This window comes from Taeniopygia guttata, chromosome Z (genome assembly GCF_048771995.1).
Source record: "Taeniopygia guttata chromosome Z, bTaeGut7.mat, whole genome shotgun sequence".
NCBI lineage: Eukaryota > Metazoa > Chordata > Aves > Passeriformes > Estrildidae > Taeniopygia > Taeniopygia guttata.
The window spans coordinates 74,728,460-74,750,905 of NC_133063.1; the positions used below are offsets into that span (position 1 = coordinate 74,728,460).

General features: G+C 36.6%; 1 protein-coding gene across 3 annotated transcripts in view; it reads left to right on the forward strand.

The window, feature by feature from the left end:
- Positions 1 to 22,446, forward strand: part of ADAMTSL1 (ADAMTS like 1) — a 391,430-nt gene that overhangs the window by 84,024 nt on the left and 284,960 nt on the right. For 2 of the 3 annotated variants that reach the window (XM_030258675.4, XM_030258676.4), the window contains exon 2: positions 3,477 to 3,596. In XM_030258675.4, coding sequence (XP_030114535.4) covers positions 3,477 to 3,596 — 120 coding nt within the window. Of the gene's footprint in view, positions 1 to 3,476; positions 3,597 to 22,446 lie in introns of those variants that run through there. The other variant, XM_072922779.1, reaches the window with a different exon arrangement.

Below are 22,446 nucleotides of genomic sequence, written 5' to 3' on the forward strand. Positions count from 1 at the left end.
GTTCATTTTTTTCAAGACATTACCATTCATATTTGCTAAATAAAAAGAAAAATATTATTTCCATTCTTTCTTTACTTTCATTCTTTCATTCCCGCTCTTCTGGGTATTTTATTTCTCATCTTTTCCTTCATCTCCAGGATCCCCATGTCTTTTTTTTTTTTTTTTTTTTTTGAGTCCTTATCCCTGTCTCTTCCTTTGGAATAGTGCCTCTGACACCTATTTCCCACATATGTAATTAGAAACAATCAAAGCACTAATGTTGATATGGTAGACAGTTAATTTTTAAAGATTAGCAATAGCTTATTGAGATAATTGATATTGCATATGCATTCTTTATCAACAGGTTTCATTTATTTTGAAAAACAAGTTAGAATTTTAATAACAATAAGCTGACTGGTCTTATAAGGAAAAGAATTTTCAGAATCTGGGTATATTTTTATAGGAACAAAATAAGAAAAACAGGAAGATGAATAATTGGTGATGAAGTGACTCTTTACATTGTAATTTGACTTGTAAAATTAATAAAAGAGGGATCTGGACAGTCTGGATTGATGGAAAAAGGCCAGTGGTATGATTTTCAAGACCTAGTGCTGTGTCCTGAACTTTGGTCACAACAACCCCAAGAAGCACAACACGCTGGGGGTAAAGTGGCTGGAAAGCTGCCCAATAGGTAAAGGACCTGGTGACAGTGGCTGGACATGAGTCGGCAGTGCCCAGGTGGTCAAGAAGTCCAGTAGCATCCTGGCCTGTACAAGCAACAGTGTGGCCAGCAGGACCAGGGCAGGGATTGTCCTTCTGTACTTGGCACTTGTGAGGCCACACCTCCAATCCTGTGTTCAATTTTGGGTACTTTGTGACAGGAGGGACATTGAGATACTGGAGCATGTCCAGAAATGGGCAATGGAGATGATGAAGGGTCTGAAGCGTAAGTCTCGCTAGGAAAGGGTTTGGGTAGATGAGTGTATTTAGCCTGGAGAAAAGGCGTTTCAGTCTTATCTTTTCTCCAGGATAAGAGGAAATGGCCTTGAGTTTTGCCAGGGAAGGTTTAGATTAGATATTAGGAAAAAATCATCACAGAAAAGGTTGAGAAACATTGGAGCCAGCTGCCCAGGGACATAGTTGACTCACCATCCCTGGAGGTACTTAAAAGACATCTGGATGAAGCACTTAGGCACTTGGTTTAGCGGTGGACTTGGCAGTGCTGGATTAAAACTTGGACTAGATGATTTTATAGATATTTTCTAATTTAAACAATTCTATAATTTCATAATTTTAATATTTGCTGATCACAAGTTTTTAAAATTGCAAGTAAATGCTATTATTTCAAAGTAAATGAAAGAACAGATCTCCTTTCTTGAAATAACTTGTGGAGCCTTCCCGTTTCTACAATAATTTTAATTATTTGAACAGTTTTTGCCAATCTTGAGTTGAAACATTTTTATGAAGTATGACCTATTTCAAGAACATTTTTATTTGTAAGATAATGATTTGTTGAAAAAGAATGCATGTCTGTAACAGAGCTTCTTCTCTTTGGGGCACATGCATGTTTCTTCCTCAGACACCCCTGAGGATTCTTCATTGTTATGACTCAATAATATAAGAATAAAATCAGTGGGTGTATCTCTCAATGTTATCCACAAGATGGGAAGCTAGCTATAAATTTTAAAACCCTACTCCTGTAAAACTATTCCTTTTATGGGATGTTCTTTTTTTTTTCTTTTGTACTGTTTTTAAAAAAAACCCTACACATTTACAGCAGAGGATCTCAAAAAAACTGGAAGAATTAGGTGCCCTCTATTTCACCACTAGAAGCAAGAATTTAATATCAAAGAAAGCGTCTATTCTATTTAGTTGCATATAGTTTGGATTTAGGGACTCTTAATTCTTCCCATTACCCACTTCACAGACATTACCACTTCCCCCTGTAAATTAATTAAATAATCTTCTGGTCAGCCCATTATAATTGCCCTAGCTTTACAGAAGCTCTGATCTCAGTTGCTAGCTGGCAGGGAGGATTACCTCCTCCAAAAAAGCAATACTAATTCCCTTGGGAAAGGAAGGCAAATCTGTGCTTCATTTTCCCCCTGGACATTAAAATGTTGTTACTCACTAGCCCTTTGAACTTCTCAGATAGAATAAGTGGAGCATAACTATGGCACCTGGCTGTACAGAAGGATGCATAGAAGAAATAGTCATCATAAAAGCAGCAGAACATGGACTTTCTTCTTAGTAAAAGGTAGTAATTGCAGCTCTTGTAAGTAATAACGGTCCATTTATAAGTACTGTTCTTATTTTAGAGAGGAAATACTATATGCTCTGTTCCTCATTATAGTATATTATAGTATCTTATATAGTATCTGTGTCTGAATTGGATAGCATAAACAGATACTTTTTACTTTTCTGGAACATGAATCAGAATCCCTTATAAATAAATTATTTATGGTAGTTGTGTTTATCTAATTCACAATAGTGTGGTCACTGTTGTCAAATAATAAAGTATTCTTACTTAACCATTTTGATAAAGCATAACATTCTCTCAAACTGAATGGCCTTCCACATAAGTTGTGAAATGCTGGTAATGGAAAAATCTACTAGATTTCCATAGATAATACAGTCCCTATTCCTGGTTGTTAACAATCTTTATGGATATTTCATCTCTAGTGGAATTCTTTAGAGTGGAATTCTTTAGAGTCAGTCCAATGAAACATGTTTGACATGTTCCAAAACCATCCCTCAAATTTCACTGGTTTCCAAAACTTTAAATTTAATGTTATGCCTAAAAAAGTTCTTTGACTTGAACTACCAAGGAAAAAATGGATGTGAGAACTTGAAGAATGTTGATTTGTTTTCATTATTTATTTCTAAAATCTATGAAAATGTGATCATACCTAGGACATTTTTATAGTAATTGTTTAGTCAGCCACTGATGAAACAACCTCTTTCACAGGTAGCTTGTACATAGATATTTCTAAAAAGAATAGATACAAAGTTAGTTTAAATTATTTTGAATGTATGTGCATATTGGAGTTTGCTAGCCGAACTACTTATAAATATATTTTTTCTGTCCCTTCAAAGTTTTAAGCTCTATCTTCTTATGGTAGAACAGTCAAAATGATGGACAAACATTATCCATTTCATAAAGTAAAGGTGCAATTTAAATATTAACTCATTTTACAAAAGAGTTTTTAAATACTAACTCTCTTAGAATCCATAGATGTAAATAACAATATAGAAACTTCTTCCACAACAGAATTTCATGTAAATGGAAATTATTTATAACTGTACTGACATTCTTTAAATGCATGTCATTGTTCTCATTAATGGCAAGGCTGTCTGATTAGAACAAGTGTAGTAGCGGAAGACAGAGAACCATTAACTGGATTTTTAATCTTCAAGTGATATTTTTCTGGATATTTGGATCCTGTCTATGAAATAATTAAAATTTTGCATTTCCTAATATCATGTTTTCCTTCTAGGCTTTTGGTGACCAAAATCAAGGAGCAGTTTTCCTACGTGAATTTACATTGATCCGAAGAGAAAGTCTTCATGATGATTTCCTATCTGATTTGCTGAATAATCACAAAACAGAAGATCCGGTAGGAATCTTCTATTTTTCCAAAACATTTTATAAGAAATTGTTGCAGGAATTGCTTTGGATAGGTCTTTCATTCTGCTTCATTAATCTATGGAAAGCAGTGAAATTAGATTTTTTTAACGGAAAAATGTTAGACTAAAAATCATGTAATTTCCATTTAAAGTAAAGACTCGTTCATAGGAAGGGTTCATGGGTGTCAGTGCATATGAGTTTTCATTATTGAAACACAAACTTTTTCACACAGATTGTTCTTTTGCTTTCTAATGGTAATTTTTCTTATTCAGAATTTTGGCAGTCTAAATTGTTACCATTGTTTGTTTTGTACATGCAAAGTGAGATTATTTTTATTAAGTATGAATGAGTCAAGCTAAATGTATAGGTAATGTAAAAAATATATAATGCTTTGAATGGGCTAATTTTATGAAATGTACCAAGAAATCTAATAAACAGGGAAAACAGTTTTTTGAAAAATATTTTTTCACTCTCTCCTGTGTATGCTTGGCAAGGTATTTATTTCTGGTCTGAAGGATTCCATGTTGTCTAGCAGCTTATATTTTTGAAGAAAAGAATGTAGAAGTAAGTAACTTGGTAGTCATGCTTAATCAGGTTTTAATATGAAATGAAATAAACCAGCTGATTTTAAACTGCAGCAAGTTTTCTCTACCAAAATGATTAAGGGACTAGATAGACTATGTTTTACAAGGAAAGACTGAGGGAGCTGAATCTGTTCAGTCTTAAGAAGAGACACTAGAAAGGGTACCTCACTAATACATTCGAGTATCTAAAAGGCGGTTGTCAGCGGATGGATCCAGGCTCCAGTGGAACATCCCAAGCAACAGCACAAGAGGCTATGGGCACAAACTGATGCACAGGAAGGCGCACCTGAACGTGACAAGGAACTTCTTTACTGTGCAGTGACTGACCACTGGAACAGATTGCCCAGAGTGGTTACAGTGTGTCCCTCCATGGAGGTATTCAAAAGCCATCTGTAAACAAACCTGTGCAATGTGGTCTGGGATGACTCTGCTTGAGCAGGGAGGTGGGACTCAGATAACACACTTGGACTTTCAGACTCACCTCTTCTGTAATTTTGTAAACTTTTAGGTCTGATATTTTCAAGGGCTGATGCATCTTGATGTCTAACAGATTATGGTTTAACAGAGGCAGTGGTGCATTAGCCTCTGATATAACCAGGAACCGGTGATGAATTTAGGGATTAAATACTTTATAGGATTAAGTATTTATTTACTCTGGAGGATAGAGAGATTCTAGAAATTTGTGTTGGCACAGCCATGCTTAGCCCCTTTTTAATCAAGTGTTACCTTTCTTAGGTTAACTTTCTTTGTGCCTAAGGGAATATTATCCAATTATCACCAGTGGGAGTATGTAGAGCTAGGTCTTCAGAAGAATGGAGCTGATGTCTTTAGATAAGTCTTACTGCTCAGATGTAAGAAGCCAGTTAACAAAAGTAGTGAAGGTATTAAATGATCTACTGTGTTTTTGCTAAACCATCTGCTTGCAGACAAGTTGTCCTTTGTGCTTTACTACTGCTAAAAGAAATTTCAGATCAGTCAAAATCAATACTTTATTCTACCATTTCAGGTAATTTTACAGCAGATCAGTATTTTATTAAACAACTGCTTTGCTGCTGGAATGACTGTAATTGTTCTTCTTTAAAACCATTTGTTTTCTGTGCTCCAGAGAAGAAAATGGCACTCCATTACAATTCTGTCAGTATTGGTACCAGTACTTGTGACTTTTGATTTGTTGTTTTACTGAATTGTGCTGCTTGTATGCATGTTTATAAGTGTTTTGTGTTCACACAAGAGGAAAGTACTCTGAAAAATATTTATTGATTTCACTTTCAGTGAATATGACTTTGCAATGTACATTTACTTGTGACTTAAAGAACTTTACCAATCTCATTTCTCTGTGATACTATCTTCCACTACTGAAGCACATAACATTTTCTGCTGCATTTGGTCAGCAAAAGGTAGTATGGAAGAACTTGAAATCATTTTCCAGTATTTTGACTGAAATACTATAAAGGTGTGCAACCAGTTGCATATTTCCTAGGCACCAGCTATGTAGTCTATTTCAAAGACAAGCACTAGTTTCAACCAGGGCTTTTCTTTAGCACTTATTCAAAATTTCTGCTTCATAATTACTAGTGAATTGGTTTTCCAAAATTCCTGTAGCATATACAGGGTATTGTTCCAATTTTATGGGTGTAGATTCAAGGGATCATAGTAGACATTAAGGTCAAAAGCATCTACTTTTCTTGAATGGTTGAGACACAAGGATCCATTTTTTTCAATTTACTTCCCGTGACACAGCACTAAGGTGAGGGGGGAGCTACAGGCCTCAAATGCAGTCCTGACAGCTCAGCATCTTTGCCTGTCAGGCTAAAGATTACAGGTAAGGCATCTAAAAATTACGTAGGTTAAGGTACGTGATTAAGGTATCCAACAAAATGCTATAGGTGACTCAACTGGAGTGATACAAAAATTGTTATAGAAGCAGATATAGAGTATAATTTTCCTGAAAAGAAAGCACAAACTGTATTTCAGCATCAATCATTCCCAATTTTCCTGTAATTTCAAGTGACATAGGGTGTATCTAATGAGAAAACCAGTCTAAAACTGTTTTTCTAACAAATGAAACACAAGCAACCTCTTTTATAATAGTTCCCCAATATATTTCCTGCTCTGGTTCCTTTTAGAAGTCCTATGACTTACATAAGGTAGGGTTTTTTGTTTGCATCTTTTGAAAACTGGTGTGCGCACAGGGAGCTACAGTGAGTGCTGGACAGCTAGTGATATAGGAATTATGAAATAATCTTAATTATAATTTAAAAAGTCTTTAAACTTTGTATTTTCTCTTGATGAAGACATGAACTGGCTTGCATTCTGAGAAAATTTGGGCTGGTGATTTATATTTTTTAAGATATTTGCTCAAGTATGCATCTTTACTCATCTTAAAAAGACCATGTTCCCACTACTTTTGTGGGTAGCTGAGAGCATGCAAAATTATTGATTCACTTCTGATGTTGAAAACTAATATCCCTGTAACTCCACAACTGTTTTGGCAAAGATACATACTTCCTAGGCACCAGGTAAATCTTTGATAGAATGACAGAATGGCCACAATCAGCAGATTTACGTAACTTTCTGTGCCTATGCATTAAAAGCTGTTAGCAAGGATGCTGTAGTAATAATAGCCTTACGATTCTCAGCAAAAGTTGGAGAGATCAAAAAAGCTCCTGTTTTCCAGTAATTAGTTACCAAAGTAAAGATGCTTAGCAAGGAAATACACTACCTGTTTATAAGACAATTTTAACCAATTATTTGCAAGATTGTATTAATAAGTACAGGTTAGCCAAAATATCTTGGATTATGATATTCAGTCTAATGAAAATTAAGCTTCTTATTTAGGCTTTATCTTGGTCATTGAAATGACTCACAGAAATATTTTCTTCATCTTTCAGTTATATTTCCAACCTTGGAGAAAACATAGCCATATTTTCTTACTTTCCCTTTCAATATAAAGGGAAAGGGATCTAAGCTAATTGGTGTGGCTCCGTCATTATTTTTGTCAGGGAGAAAATTACTAGAAGCCAGAGAGGGTTTATATTTTTATAATTTTATGTCTTGTTTAAAGCCAATAGCTGAGATTACACTAACAAAATTATTCAAAGGAAGCCTCTGATTTACATTTCACAATTCCTAACTTATAGTGTTTTCTTACTTCTGGGAAAAACTTGAAAATCATTTAAGTACTTGGAGAAAATAATTTAAAATATAATGGACTTAGACACAAAATTTAAGGTTCAGGAAATTCCTAGTTTAAATAATGTGTCAAGGATTATACTCCTACATTTTTGGGGAGGTTCCTATTTATGTGTTCCTGCAATTCAGGGATGATACTTTTGGGTACTCAGGAATTCTGAATTAAGTCTATAAAAAGTATATGTTTTACTAAGCAATTATTTAAAACCTCAGATTAAATCCAAAGTTTTCTGTGCTGAGGTCTGATTCTAAGATAAAGTTATTGATTAAAAATTCTCTACATCATTATGAAGTAAGAAGAAAAGCAAGCCCTGTAAAACATGAAGAAAACCTAGATGTATATCTAAACTTTTTTCCCAGATGATTGTGATATTTAGAATTTATTGCTTGTACATTTTAGATGTAAGGGTTAAATTTCAGAATATAAATATCCTGAACATTTTATTTATTCTATTTTTGAGCCATACTTTTTTTTTCTTTGTACTCAGATTTATGTGTAAGAGTGCATTATACTCTAAATATATTATGTGTAACAGTAGAAGATCCTCAGGCTGTTGATTGAGGTATTTCCAAGCTTCTCATCTAAAAATCACATCTAATCTCATCTAAATGGTTATAAAATGATGCTGCAGAATCCAGATTTGAGGTCTTCATGGATGAGTAATCACCAGACCGCAGGAATTACAGGTACTGCCCCCTTCAGCTGCTGACATGACAGATGAAGAAAAATCTTTGGATGATAGTTCTCTGACTAGCCTTACCTTGTATTTGCTATTTGTAGGTAAGAGATCAATGGTGCACGTCATGACAGTCTTATATATGCTACTGCCAATCTGATTGCTTGAAAATCATTATTTTGTCATGGAAAAACTATAATATTGACCTAAATATTTTGGAGTATAAAGCAGAGCTGTCTGTATTTTTTCTTGCTCCCAGAGACATGAATTATGTAAGATTATTTGTTATTTTCTCTGGAAAACAATCTCCTCAGAGAGATCTAGATCACAAGTATTTTGGAATGCTTCTCAGTTTATACTTTTAATAATTGCTACTTTTCCAGATGAAATTGCTTTAAGATAGGTTTTGTCTTGAAATGTTCACCTGCTTTTAAAAGGGAAAGTATTAATCATGTTCAGAGACCTATGGATCACCTAACATGAAAGTTAGGATGGACCACTAGCATTAGCCTCTTTCCTTATATCTAAAGGTCTTCAAGTACTCAAATACCAACAGACCTGAATACACACACCATCTTTCTGACTGCCTCTTGATGATGATATTTACATCCATTTAAAAATAGAAACGTGACCTAACTGTTCCTATATTTTTCATTTAGAAAGCCAGTTAATGCAGCAGTACTCACTAAAAAAAAATTTAAAATTACATTCCAAAGCTTGGAGTCCATGTCCTACAGCTGCCAAAACTGTCCCATGACTGAATCAAGTGCTGGTGTTGAGACGGGAGAAAAGGAAGCCATTTTTCGAAAGACAGAGCAATAAGCCTTGCCCACATTAAGATGAAAAATTGTAATGCAACCAAGCCATTGTTTGCATAATGATATAGAACACTGTTTGGTCTACCACAGTAATTAACAGAATCAAATTTATGCATATCTGTTCCAGGTAAGTCTCTTCTACAACTGAAATCCTAGAATCTATCAGATTAAGTAGCTATTCTGTCTGCCTCACTGAAGTACTTGAACCTCTTTTTTCAATTGCACTGTTTCCACTCTATGTGAGCATAATTCAAAAAGCTAGTAGCTTTTTTTGCACTAGTACAATATATGGATGCTCTCTGTATGTGGAAATCTCATGTCTTTGCATTTCAGTAGAGTATTTTGAAACATAGTGCAAATAGTTCAAGAAGAAAAATAGTTTGGAATAGTTATTACAATAAAAATATGTGTAAGTCTAGCATTTCAAAGCAAGCACTCAACATCACTGTCTTATAACACGCTTAATCAAAATAAGCAATTCCTCTTTTTTACATAATTGGCAAAATGTATATAATGGATTTTCTGGAATTTGTTAATTAAAAACAACAAGTGAAGGGTGTCATAGGTTGACAAGGAAGTGAGTTTTCTCGGGAAGTTGTAGTCAGCCAATCAGTGGTCAGATTTGAATATTGACACCTGGTGTGACCACTGTGGGCATGGATATGCCTCTGAGAACACAGAGGGTTAAAAGCAGAGAACTCCCAGGGGAACTCTCTCTTTTGTCCCTGTCAGTGAAGAGTTCAGAGCTCCCCTGCCCAGCCACGGGCTGGGTGCCTGGGGAAGCCGTGAGGTCTGGGAGATGTGGAAGGGCCTGGAACCAGGCCAGAGAAACACTGAGATGTCCTGGGCAGGGTGGAGAGACACCGAGATGTCCCGGGCAGGATGGAGAGACACTGAGATGTCCCAGGCAGGATGGAGGAACACGAGATGTCCCGGGCAGGATGGAGAAACACTGAGATGTCCTGGGCAAAATGGAGAGACACTGAGATGTCCCAGGCAGGATGGAGGAACACGAGATGTCCCGGGCAGCCCACTCCAGAGAGAGAGAGCGAGCCTGTGCCACCTGGAAATTTGATACCATGTGCCAGCAGTACCGCAGAGGAGAAAGAGAAGGGGTCAGGGGAAGGTGCCCAGCCGTGGGAGTCCTGGGCAATCTGTGTAAGATTTCAGCCTCAGGAGAGCAGCGAGGCCGAGACTTTAACCTCTTCTTGGACAAAAAACCACTTTGCGAAACACTAATCTTCCTTGATCTAAAGGAGAAAAGAGATGGCCCGGGGTCTGAGATGGCAGAAGAAGATGGGAAAGAATCCTTGGTGGGAGGAGATGATGGAGTGGCCTTTGGCTGGACATTTCTTGTATAGCCATAGACTGAACCAATTCTCCTGTAACACAGAGACTGCATTAGGGGGATGCAATGACTTGAGCCAAGAGAGTGACAGGAGTAAGAGTCACCTGCTGCAGTGACGCCATGTGCAGGAGTGGAGTGAACAGAGAAAGATGAGGAGGGTGTAGGGGTGTCCTCTGTCTTCAGTGAAGAAAAAGATCTTTGTTCTCGAGACCCTTGGTCCCAGGGGAGGAGAAAATGGGGGGGACTGGTGTCCCAAAATGAGAAATTTTTGGGTTTTGGTACTTGGCAAAGCATCCTTAAAAGGAACCCTATAAGCAGTTTTGGTCCATGCACAATGGCAAGAGCACTGTACATGGAAGGAGGATGTCACAATGGCAGATCTTCTCTGGGAGTGCCATGTGTGACGTGGAAACAGGAGACATTTCAACTGTGTTTCCTGTGGAAGACTATGGTACAAGAGAGACTCCTCCCTCCCTTGATGAACTGAGAATTGATTATCTGAGTGGTGGTAACTTGATTGAGAGTCCAAGATTTTGTCTCACTGTGCTTTGGTGGAAATTGGGAGGATGGAGGAGAAATGTTTTGGAAGGTTTTAATTCCAAATCTTGTGTGTTTCTTATATTATAGTGTAGGTTAATAGAGTTTTTTTTTCTTTATTTCTAAGCTTGAGCCTGCTCTGCTGTTTCTGATCACATCTCATAGTAGCCATTTGAGAAAAAAAAATATTTTCATGGGTGCACTGGCACTGTGGCAGCACTTACCCATGATAAAGGCTAAGCATCAAGTAGATGAGAGTATTACAAAAGCTTTCTATCAAGAAGGGGAGGATACTGACCTGAGATATTCCAAACTTCCTCTTCTACCTGAGATCATGAATTTCACCTTGAATTGCTCTACAGAAGGCAAAACATAAGTGTAAAGAGCTATAATCTTTTAACAATTGATGATGATGATATGAGTGGCTCATTTAAGTGCTTTGTAGGAAAGTACTCCTTTTTGTTGAACTTAGACTACTAGATCCTTGACTAAGGATACCTTTTTCTACAGCTGTGTAAATCTTTGCGATTTTCTGTATTATAAATATTAACCGGTCATGCTAGTAAAAAATGTGATTTCATTGCTTTAGGTATTTGCAAATTAACCATTCCTCATACTTTCATAATTCTGTGTAAGGGCTGGTCATCTTTAATGTTCTGTTAGTTTTCTTTCTTTGTGAATGCATAATATATATGCCATATATGGAGATATGTCATGTGAATATGCCTATCTAGATGCCATGTTTGCAAAACAAGCCTCAGCAGTCCAAAGTAATGTAGACTTTTTAGCAAATGCTCACTAATCAATGGTTTGAAACAGACTAGAGGAACAACTTACAGATTATTCTTTCAACTTTGCTTTTTCAGTAGTTACAAAGAGTCTTACTATGGCCTGAGGTATCTTTAGGATCACAGGCTTGTCAAGAGTCCTTCTCTTGCTTTCAAGGTGTACAGAATTTTCTTAGCTGCACTGAATACAGAGTTTGCTATCAATGCTGCATCTTGCAGTTCTAGAGACTCTGCCTGCTGTCCTCCACCCCTGGTTAATGCCTCTCAGCATCACTATAAATGAAAGGACTCATCCACTAGGGCCCAGGCTGCCTCCTGAGATTGATGGTTGGACAATCCAGCCGAGGGACCTTCAACTGTCTAAGGGAGTTAAAACACCGAAGGGATAAGGAGGATGTTAGAAAGGCTTTAACTTCTTCCTTTTTGGGTCACACTAAATTATGCAAGAGTATTACTCCTAAAAAAAGTATACTACTGAAAAATCACTGTCTGGGTTCAGAGTCTAAATTTAATTTTGGACATAAAAGTAAGTCTGTATGCCTGTGTATTTCCTAGTTGTCATGCGGGCCATAGTCTGATCTGATTTATTAAGCTGCTTCTTGTCTAGGACACTGAAAAAAAGCTTTGGAAACTTCTGCCTCTGGACTGTGCAGTAATTACAGTGTCAGGAAAATGCACTGATGATTATAGAGTTTACACCAATGATCAGTAGGCTTGGATTCTAATATTTACATTGCCAGTGCCAGAAAATATGTTTCTCTTTCTCTAGGTCTCCTTTCCTTTTCTTTAAATATGTTTGGTTTATTATTTAATTACCTAACTATTTATTTATTGAGGATATTAATGTGATTCTGTGATTCTCATCTCATGGTTGACATAAACCTTACAGTGATGATATTAAAGAACATATAGTTTTACAAATGGTTGTGTACAAGTATATTACCTAAAGAAATCAAGTGGGTTTACAGGCCTGAATAAACACAGGTCAGAATCAAGTGCTTACTTGCTGAACTGTATTGTCATGTTTACTCTGCTTCTAGTATCTAGATTTAGAATTGAAAATACATGAATACCTAAGAATGGATAACCACAGAATCAGAATAAATCCTGAGTTTCTTGTCCTCCGTTGCAGTACCAATAAGCACAACATGGTTTAGATAAAAAATTGCCACACACTGCAATTTTTATATCTTAATGAATGCATTTAATTTGTTGACATTTTTGATTAATATTGTATAATTTTAATACTAAATTCTTACTTGAAACCTACAGTGAAGTTAGTTTTATTTTTGTTCTGTGGTTTCCATGGCTTCTCTTCCTTGTAGCTTTCAGATTAGCCGTGCAGGCCTGAATCCAAATAGGTTGGCTGTACTCCACTGAAACTTATAACAAGATGTTTGTCAGTCTGATCATACCACATTTTTTGCAGACTTTTGGAGAAGCAAGATCGTTGTTAGAGTCTGAACAGCAAGTTAATCAGAAAAAATCTGTTACAGGATTTACAGGACATAAAATATCCAATCTTGAAAGGATAATCCAATGTTGCAATTTTTTGCTACAAAGAGGCTGTTATTAGAGTATGGTTTCAGAATAAATGAATTAATCTTTTGCCTAACTTCGTACAATCTTTTATGCTATGACATCCAAAAAGTCTTGCTGTTTGAATGGGAAGTTTATTTCTGCTCCATGTAGGTTTTCACTCTGTGTCATCCTTAGTAGCATCCTTCAGTAGCAATGTTTCTTCCTTCTTCCCTCTTCCTCTGCTAGATTAGTGTGAGCTCTGAAACAATTTTCTTTTCTGAATGTGAATGTACTGTGATAAGTATTAATTATAATTCCTCTTTACAATGAAGATAGGAATGGATTTGCACTAGAATCAAAACATAGTGAGGCTTGAACAAAAATGAAGGGTGAGGTATTATTCTTCAAGGAATCAATTTTTTCAATGTAGTACCTGCCCAAAATATTAATTTTTGTGCAGGGATGAGTTTTCCCTGTGCCGTCATGTTTCACACAAACAGATCTGCTGACCATTCTCCATACACTGACTTCAGTTTTCAGAGGCTGTGTACCTTCCCCGCTGTGCAGCTTCCGGGCTAGGACCTGGCCCAAGAATTTTTTTGAGAATTCATGGGTAAAAAAAGATGGTTTTAATGCGTACTCAGAATCAGTTCCTTCACTTGTTGCAAAAAAAATCTAGATGCAGTTTTCTATATGATGAAAATTTTTATTTCTTTCCCATCTTGTGGAAAAAAATCTGTTACATTTTTGTATGGCAAGAAAGGTGTACTGTTATTCCTGCATGCATTGCATCAATTCTCTATTATTTAAACTGGAATTGTGAAAAAGAGGTTATAGATTCAATTATATATATGAGATTCAATTATATATATGAGTCTAAACCAATCACATATATTGTTTTTAAAATATGTAAATGAATGCGCCTAAGGACTTGTGAGGGATATTGGGCAATACACTCTTATTTAGAAATCACACGATTGCTGTATAGTTAAGTGGAATTCACAGTTTTAGGAATATGTGTGCGTGATTTTTTTCTACTTTTTGTTTTAACATACAGAGAAGAAAATATGGAAGTGATTCATTCTGGAAGCAGTTCTATGACCTTTCTATTGTGTGATTCTGCCTCCCTCCACCTCTACCCCACTGCTAACCCCTCCCCCCCCCAAAAAAAAAAAAACAAAAAAAACCAAGCAATCAAATATAAGTCTATTTTATTCCCTTGTATGAAACTGGTGAATTTGTTGGAAATCTGATATCCAAAATAGACTTTTGATGTAGTATTGTCTGTAATAGTGAGTGATTTTCCAATTACTAATTAAAAATCACTTTCTTGTCAAGGTTTAAAATTCTAACGGGATGAATTAGCTTTAATGAAATGTCTTAAAAAGGAGCAAGGAAGGGAAATAAAAATAACAGTAAAGGGAAAAGTTTGTATATTGGGCAGATAATTTCCGATGTTTCAGAAATGGTAGTCTGTTAAACTTAGTACATATCACAAGCTGTTTTGAACTTCAGAAAACACAACTGCATTTTAATTCTAATTGCTACTTTAACAAAAATGAGAAATTTATATTATAACCATATATTTTCAGTGACCTAATACCCCTATTTTAATAGTATTAAAAAAAATGTACTTGCAGCTGTATTTTATCACATCCACATTTTGAGAAACTGCTGAGAATTCCCACTATTATTATCTACACACGTAGCTCAGTCATTTAGTTTCCTTCAGTAGCTGCATGTTTAAATGTCCATGAGAAACTGCAAAATAATAGCCAAATTATGTTTTTATTATATCCTTTTTATCAGTCTTGCCATAAGAATGGAAGAAAAATCACTTTGGTATGCCTCACAGGCTCTCCTCACAGGGCTCCAACCCCACTGCCTTGGTGCTTCTTCTCCAGCCAGCTTGTGGATGTCTTCTCTGCATGCAGGGTGGTATTCACAGTGTGATCTGATGTACACAGTAGAGAGGGGCAAATCCCGTCACAGGCTTTGGGGCTGTCCTGTACTCGTGTGCCCAGACAATGCTGTCCCCCACTGCTGCCCATGTTCATGTGGCCACTCTGGGGCCATCCCCCAGAGCCCCAGCCTGCCCCCAACACAGTTCTGCCTTTCTGGGAAAGACATTCCTGTTGGCAAATTTCTGCCATGGTCCTTTTGGCTAGCTGGCATGCCCTCAAGTATAAATACTATTTAACAGGAATTGTTTTGAATGTAAATAACAGTGTCCAAGATAGTCATGGGAACAAAACTTTGCTGTCTACAGAAGGTACAGTGGAAAGAAAAACATAGAAGTACAGCCAGGCATGAGAGATAATTAGCAGTCTTGTTAAAAATTGCTTAAAATCACTAGATTGCATCAGGAATTTAGTTGGTCTTGCAGGCTGTCATATCTACGTGTTCACCAGTACCTAGAAACGGAAGGCTTCAGTGTGTTTGTTCTTCAGGATAGCTGCAATATGAGAAAAAGGAATGAGCAGTGATTCTGTACTAATTAACCTGCGATGGAAAATGATCTCACATATCAGAACAACAACAGCCATATTTTTTTTCTCATTAAGCAACTAAAAATCAGGAGGTTGCTATTAACAACTATACTTATTGGAAATATTTTTTTTTTCCTTTGGTTGTAGTTTCTGTAGATGTAGTTAAGCGGCTTGTGGATCTTTGATAGTATTTTGACTATAAAACATTGCTTATGATCACAAGAAATGCTTTTGACACTGTTCTCAGTGGCCTTGAGGCCTAAAGTATAATACATTGCATGTTGTCTGGTGATGGTTACAGAGCACCATCAGACTGACATCATTCCATTTAAGAGACATGTTTCAGGAAGAGCAATTTGTCCTTGACTTTTACCGGAGGTCTGCAGAAAACAAAAGCTATGTTATTCCCTGTGAAAGTCCATGTAAATGTATGATTGTGAACATATTGTTTGTAGTCATTGCATGAATAATACTACTAAAATCTTGTGAATAAACATAAAAATTATATGTAATTTCTCTTTCCTTCTATAATTTATTTACATTAATATCAGTTAAAACCTGGTTGAAAGTAATAAAGAATACAGCCCTCCCCTGAAATTTTATTTATAGACTCTCTAGCAATAATTTCTTCCTCTTTCTTTTTCCCTCCCTGCAATTCTTAAGTCCTTCTTAAAAAAATTCAAAATATTGTATCAATTTTTTTTCCATGTGGATATGCTTGAACTCTCTTTGTCTGCTATTTCTTCTTGTTTTTCTTCTTAAGAGATCATCTAGTTCTACAGGATAAAAAAAAGTCAGTTCTGTGTTAACCAGATCTTGTCATTTTACACATCTGATTTTTTATTAATTTTTTTTTTCTGTCTTAAATTATATTTTCTAAATGCAAATTATACAGTTCATTACTGAAAACTCTGTGGAAGACACAAGTAAAATTAAGGACATTTGAGTATAGTCTTCTATGAGATATTTACATACCAAACTACCATTTTCTTTTGTGCAAACTATCTTCAAATTTAGTGTGTGAAGATAACAAAGAGGAAAAACAGAAAGAACTAAATTAGTGGAACATACCCACTATAGCAGAAGACATCATTCTTTTATTCATATTATAAACCTCTCAGTACTTTCTGAGTGCAAGGTTATTCCAAAGCCTCACTGCTTTGATAGTTAGAAATATCACTACGTACCTTACTTATGTTATGTTTTGCATTTATCTTGCAAAAGTAATCTGCTAAGACTACCCGCTAAACTTTTTTTTAAATGTATTTTTAAACTTCTAGATGTTGTGGAATAGATGCATAACTTTCTGATTTGAGTGTAACTTAAACTAGTGACTGTCCTAGGTCTAACAGATGGTTTGTCTTGTGATGAGGACTAAAATAGTGGCCAACACAATATATCAGTCCAGCATAAAAATTCTTTCAAACAGGGGAAATGTTTGACTTAATGGAAGGAGAAGAAATCAGAAAGCAGCAGAAAATATGAAAGGCATATTTTAACCACTAATGCTATATAACAAGAGTATGTTGATCCAGTTCTGAATAACTGGGGTTGTTTTTCCACATTTCTCATTTTTTGGAAAAACATGTCAATAAAATGAACCTGTTTCAGGTTGTTCACAATTTTTATTACAATAGTTTTTCAGTTTCACACATTTTATTACAATAACTTTTAACATGATTTTACAAAGAGAAGGATAAATACAGCCTTCACAATTGAAATATCAAGGCTAGTGCATAATTTCTTAAATAACAATCAATTCAATCTGAAATGTTCAATAGATTTTATCACCATATACAAAATATGTATCAGATCAAAACCAGTTTCTGTTGTCTAAAAGACATTGCTCTATATCAATAGTCATATTTCTAATGAGAAGTGCTATACATAAAAAGACTGAAGCAAGAATTCAAAGGAAGAGCAAATTGGAAGGTTGCAAACCAATGCTTGAAAAATATTTGGTGGTACTGTTTAAAAAATTTTTTTTCCAAACTTTTAAAGCCATAAAATGAAAATTCCATTTAGTATCAAGTGTCCTTTAAAAACAATATTTAATACTGTTTTCTTTTCTTTATATGAAAAAATATACATTTGTGAATACATTCTGTACAAAGAAGTCTGACTCTCAGATGATGGATTTACTGTGTGTTGGTTGCTGTTGCATATTCAGAAAGGGATTCAAGTGACAATCCGACTGCAGGAATCTTTCTCCCTTTCCTTCTCTCTTGAGAAATACAATGTCATAACTGACTGTGTGAAATGATTTATGGTGTGAATTGCCCTCTGAGGTGCAGAGGAGCTGAGTGCTTTAGAGACATACAACCAGATAATAATGGAGATTAATGAAGATAGATGAAGTGAAAAAAAAGACTGCTATTAACATAAGTATTGAAAATATGTGCCATCATACTGAGAAATGAGTAGTCTAAATGTTAAAAAAAAAAAAAAAGAAGAAAAAAATCAAGTGATGCTGAGAAGCAGCTGCTTTAATTAATCATCCTTAATGATCAAGAAACTATGGATATTGAGCATGGAGAGGCTACATTAGTTTACCTTATCATGCCCACTTCCACAGCAGGAAATTAAATTCTTTAGTACTTTTTTTCAGCATAATGCCAAATGTTTACCCAGCTAGTTTTAAAAGACTTAAATAATGGATATCAGAAATTCAGTCATAGTTTCCTGGCTGATATATGTGCACTTCAGCACAAATGATGAAACTCCAAAAGGTGGTCAATGACTTGAAGGAATACTTAGGAAGGATGCAGTGAGTATGCTGTAAATGTGCCTGGTAGTGAGGCTGGTGATTATGGAGTCAGAACATGCATTAGCATGACCATTTAACTACAGGCTAGTGGAGAAAACCCTTACATTTGTAATCTCCAGTTATGATCTGATTATAAGATATGCCTTTGCCTGAATTAAGGTGCAAACAAGGTCATATGGCAGAGCCAACAGATTTCATCTAACAGCAAATGTGAGAGATAGAGAGAAGTAGGAAGTGGTGGCAAGGAGGAGAAGGGAAAGAGAGATTAAGTAAAGACATCATCACTATATGGATTCCTGTGGCAGCCTGCTGGTCTTTCTTCACCTTGGTCTTCCCAGAGGTGGGGAGTGCCTGAATCTTTCTTCTGGAGATACCACTTATATACAGTCCAAGTCTCAGCTCTCCACAGATGCCACTCCCATAACTTGAGATGGCAAGTGTATAAGCACTTGCTTCCTTGCCCACAGTTTGCCACAGTGGGAATTTTTGTCTGGATGCTAACCAAACCTTAGGCCATGCTAACATCCATTAGGCCTGGAATTAGCTTCTTCCTGCTGCTTCCACCTCAAGTTCCTGTTGTGGTGGCTTATTTTATGGGAAATTTCTTCTTTGACAGTGTTTTGAGACAGTTATCTACATTTCTGTAACCTCTTACAGCAGTTTGGAAGGAAGATCAGATAAAGGAATATTAGTGGAACTTGAAACTGTCTTGAGGAGTACACATGTTTGTGAGATTGTGTCCTCAGCCTGCAGAATTGAGAATTACTCCCTAAATATGCTATTGTCAAGAAACTGCAGAATAAGAACTTCATAGATCCATCTGCTTTTATTGATTAGATTAATTGCAAAATAAGTAAAGAGTGGTAGGTATTCTAGATCCAGTTGTATTGGGTGAGTGTGGCAAGATTTTGATAGCAGGGGGCTGCAAGGATGGCTTCTGTAAGAAACTGTCAGATGGCTCCCCTGTGTCTCATAGTCAGTGACAGTGGCAGCACCTCTGTGGTGACAGCTTAAGCGGAAAAAATACCCAATGGGGCAACAGCAATTGCCAGATAAGTAAGAATATGAGAGAAGCAGCCCCCACAGATTCCAAGGCCTGGGCAGGCGAGGGATGAGATATCCCATGCACCAGAGCTGAGATTCCTATGAAGCTGATGATGGAGACTGTGGGGGGCTGCTGTGCCCCTGCTGCCTACAGAGGTCCACAGTGGAGCAGATGCCCATCTGCAGACCATGGAGGACCCCACACCTGAAGGAGCAGGTGGATGCCTGAAGGAGGTTGTGACCCTTGGAGCAGGAGCTGTGGCTTCATGAAAAGACGAGTTCACGCTGGGACAAGTTTTCTGGCAGCACTGCTGACCCCACAGAACACCAACACTGGTTTTCACAAAACACTGGTTTTCACTGTCTTTTCAGAGAAGACAGCGCCGTATGGAAAGGACCCACACTGAAGAGGCACATAAAGAACTGCAGTCTGTGGAAGGACTCATGCTGACACAGTTAATGAAGGACTGCTTCCCATGGAGGGATCTCATACTGGAGGAGGGGGTAGTATGTATGAGAGGCTCACCCCTGTAGAAGAAAGAGTGGGAGAGATAATGTGATGACCTGACCAAATCCTCATTCTTCATTCCCCTGAGCCTCTTGGATGGATGAGATAGAGAAAATCAGTAGTAAAGTTGAGTCTGGAAAGAAAGCAGGGGGAAAGAAAGGAGTTTTAAGATTTAATTTCTTGTTACCCTGCTCTGATTTGGTTGGTAATAAATGAAATTAATTTTCCCAAGTCAATTGTGTTTTGCCTGTGATGGCAATTACTGGGTGATTTCTTCCTGTTCCTTATCTCAGAGGCTTTCATTGTATTTTCTGCCCCCTGTCCAGTTAAGGAAGGGATGTGATGGAGTGGCTCATGTGGTGCCTGGCATCCCATCAAGATCAACCACACCGATACATTACCCTGTGTGGAATGGCCATGCCAAAAATGCTAACAGCATTTGTCTTTGTGCTGTATCTCATCCTCCCAGAAAAGGACAAGTGGAATCTCTCCCATTGTAGCTCCTTATTAGTAGGGAATTTTCAATTTTCTGAGCCTGAGAGAACAGTGGTTTTGTTGGAGCCAGTTGGCAATATACTCCTCTAGTATAAGTATACAGGCCAACTAATTATACTATAGTATATCATTTAGGATTATTTAGGGAAAGATTTTCAGAACAATTATTTGTAGATAAGAGGAATGGATTAACTGAATTGAGATCTAGAGGTTCCTCTCATTTGTCAGACCAAAGTAGCTTGTCCCAAAACCTTAACAATCTGGAACATCTATAATTTTGTAACTCTTGAAAAACACTATTTGGATATGTACAGAAATTATCTGCTTAACTTTTGCAAAATAATGCAGTGCCAGAAAAGTGTCATAACACTTGGAATGGGATATGCCTTTACCTGCAGAAGAGGTTTTTCTACAGATTTATACTGTTTCTCCCTGCTTCTTTATTAAAGATAGTCGGATACCTTTTTTTCTTGTACATTTGCCTTTGTGGGCTTTCCTTGAATGAATATTGTTGGACAGCCTGATTTATGTTTTACTTGTACAAGGCAATCAAGAAAAGGTCGTGTAAGGTGTCTTAAACATTTATCTTTTTTGCTGGTACATGCTTGCTAAGTGGGGGAGAAAGTAATTAACAGTATAAACAGTTTTACTCCACTAGTGTCATCATATACTGTAGCTGAGCAAAGCTGCAAGGCTTATTCCCAGGTTTTATGTCAAATAGCTCACTGCTGTTTCATCTAGAGTACTAGATGCTCATTGAACCTTTTTCTTCTACCATCTAAGTTCTTTCTCAAAAAATACTTTTTGCATTTTCTTTAGTTTACAGCATTGGAAAATAGTTTTTCAACTTTGGATGACATCTAGAAGTAGCATTTTCCTCAAAAGCATCTTTAACACCATTTTTCAAGTTCTAATTATTTCTCCATAGTTGTTTTGACTATTATTTTTCCATTGTACTTCCAAAAGGTCAGTTTGATTTAGCTTGATGTAATTAGCTGGAATCTACACAGTAAACGGAGGTAGTTTGAATATTATCCTCATTTTCTAAAGACACCATACACCAAATTTCTCAGTATCAAAACTAGATTGGATTGTAGCATCTGTTTGTGCCATGATTTAGATTGCTGGTGTATAAGTAAATTTTGATTACTTAAGATTTTTCTTACGAATAAAAACCCACACATTGAGCAGATTAAGTCGTCTTACAGCTTCCTTATGAGGGTAACTGCAAGAGCATGAAGCTGTGTCAGGGAAGGCTTAGGTTTGATACTAGGAAAAGGCTCTTCACCCAGAGGGTGCTGGGCAGTAGAACAGACACTCCAGGGAAGTGGTCACATACTGACAGAGTTCAAGAAGTGTTTGGACAGTGCTCTCAGGCACACGGTGTGACTCTTGGGGTGTCTTGCGTAGGGCTAGGAGCTGGACTTTGATGATCCTTGTGGATCTCTTCCCACTTGGGGTAGTCTGTGATTCTCTAACAAATTTTAATTGGTATGAACCATTTAAGGATTTCTGCTTTGCAGCACTTGCAAGACACCTGATTTTAAATGGATATCAAAGAGCATGTGCAAGAGCTATTCTTCCAAGGTACCTCTTACCGTGGAACTTTATGATATAGCAAAGAAAGGAATTCTGCATCTGACTGAAACAAAATATAATGTCAGGTTGAATGTAGAAAATGTTTCGCTCCATTTTTTTTTTCTGTGGTTAGAGATAAAATGGCATTTCTTCCATAAATATTGTAAGATAAATGTTTCTTACTACATTCTCCTTTTTGTCAACTGGACTTGGATCTGAGTTCCTGCTTTCATCAGTGTGCATCTGCTCAGACTCGTAATCTTATTTTTCCATGTCTTCCAGTCATTTAAGTTCTGGGCATCTGAGGCATGCATTGCAGTTCATAAGGAACCCTCCATTCCTTCTTTTGTCCTTCAGATCAATTTCTCTGAATTTCCCCACATGTATACCTGAATACCTAGGCTGAGCTCAACTCTGAGTTATTCTAGGTCAAGAAGCCTGATACTTCTTTGAGGAATTTGTGTATGCAGTGTGAAACAAAGTAATTTTTTTC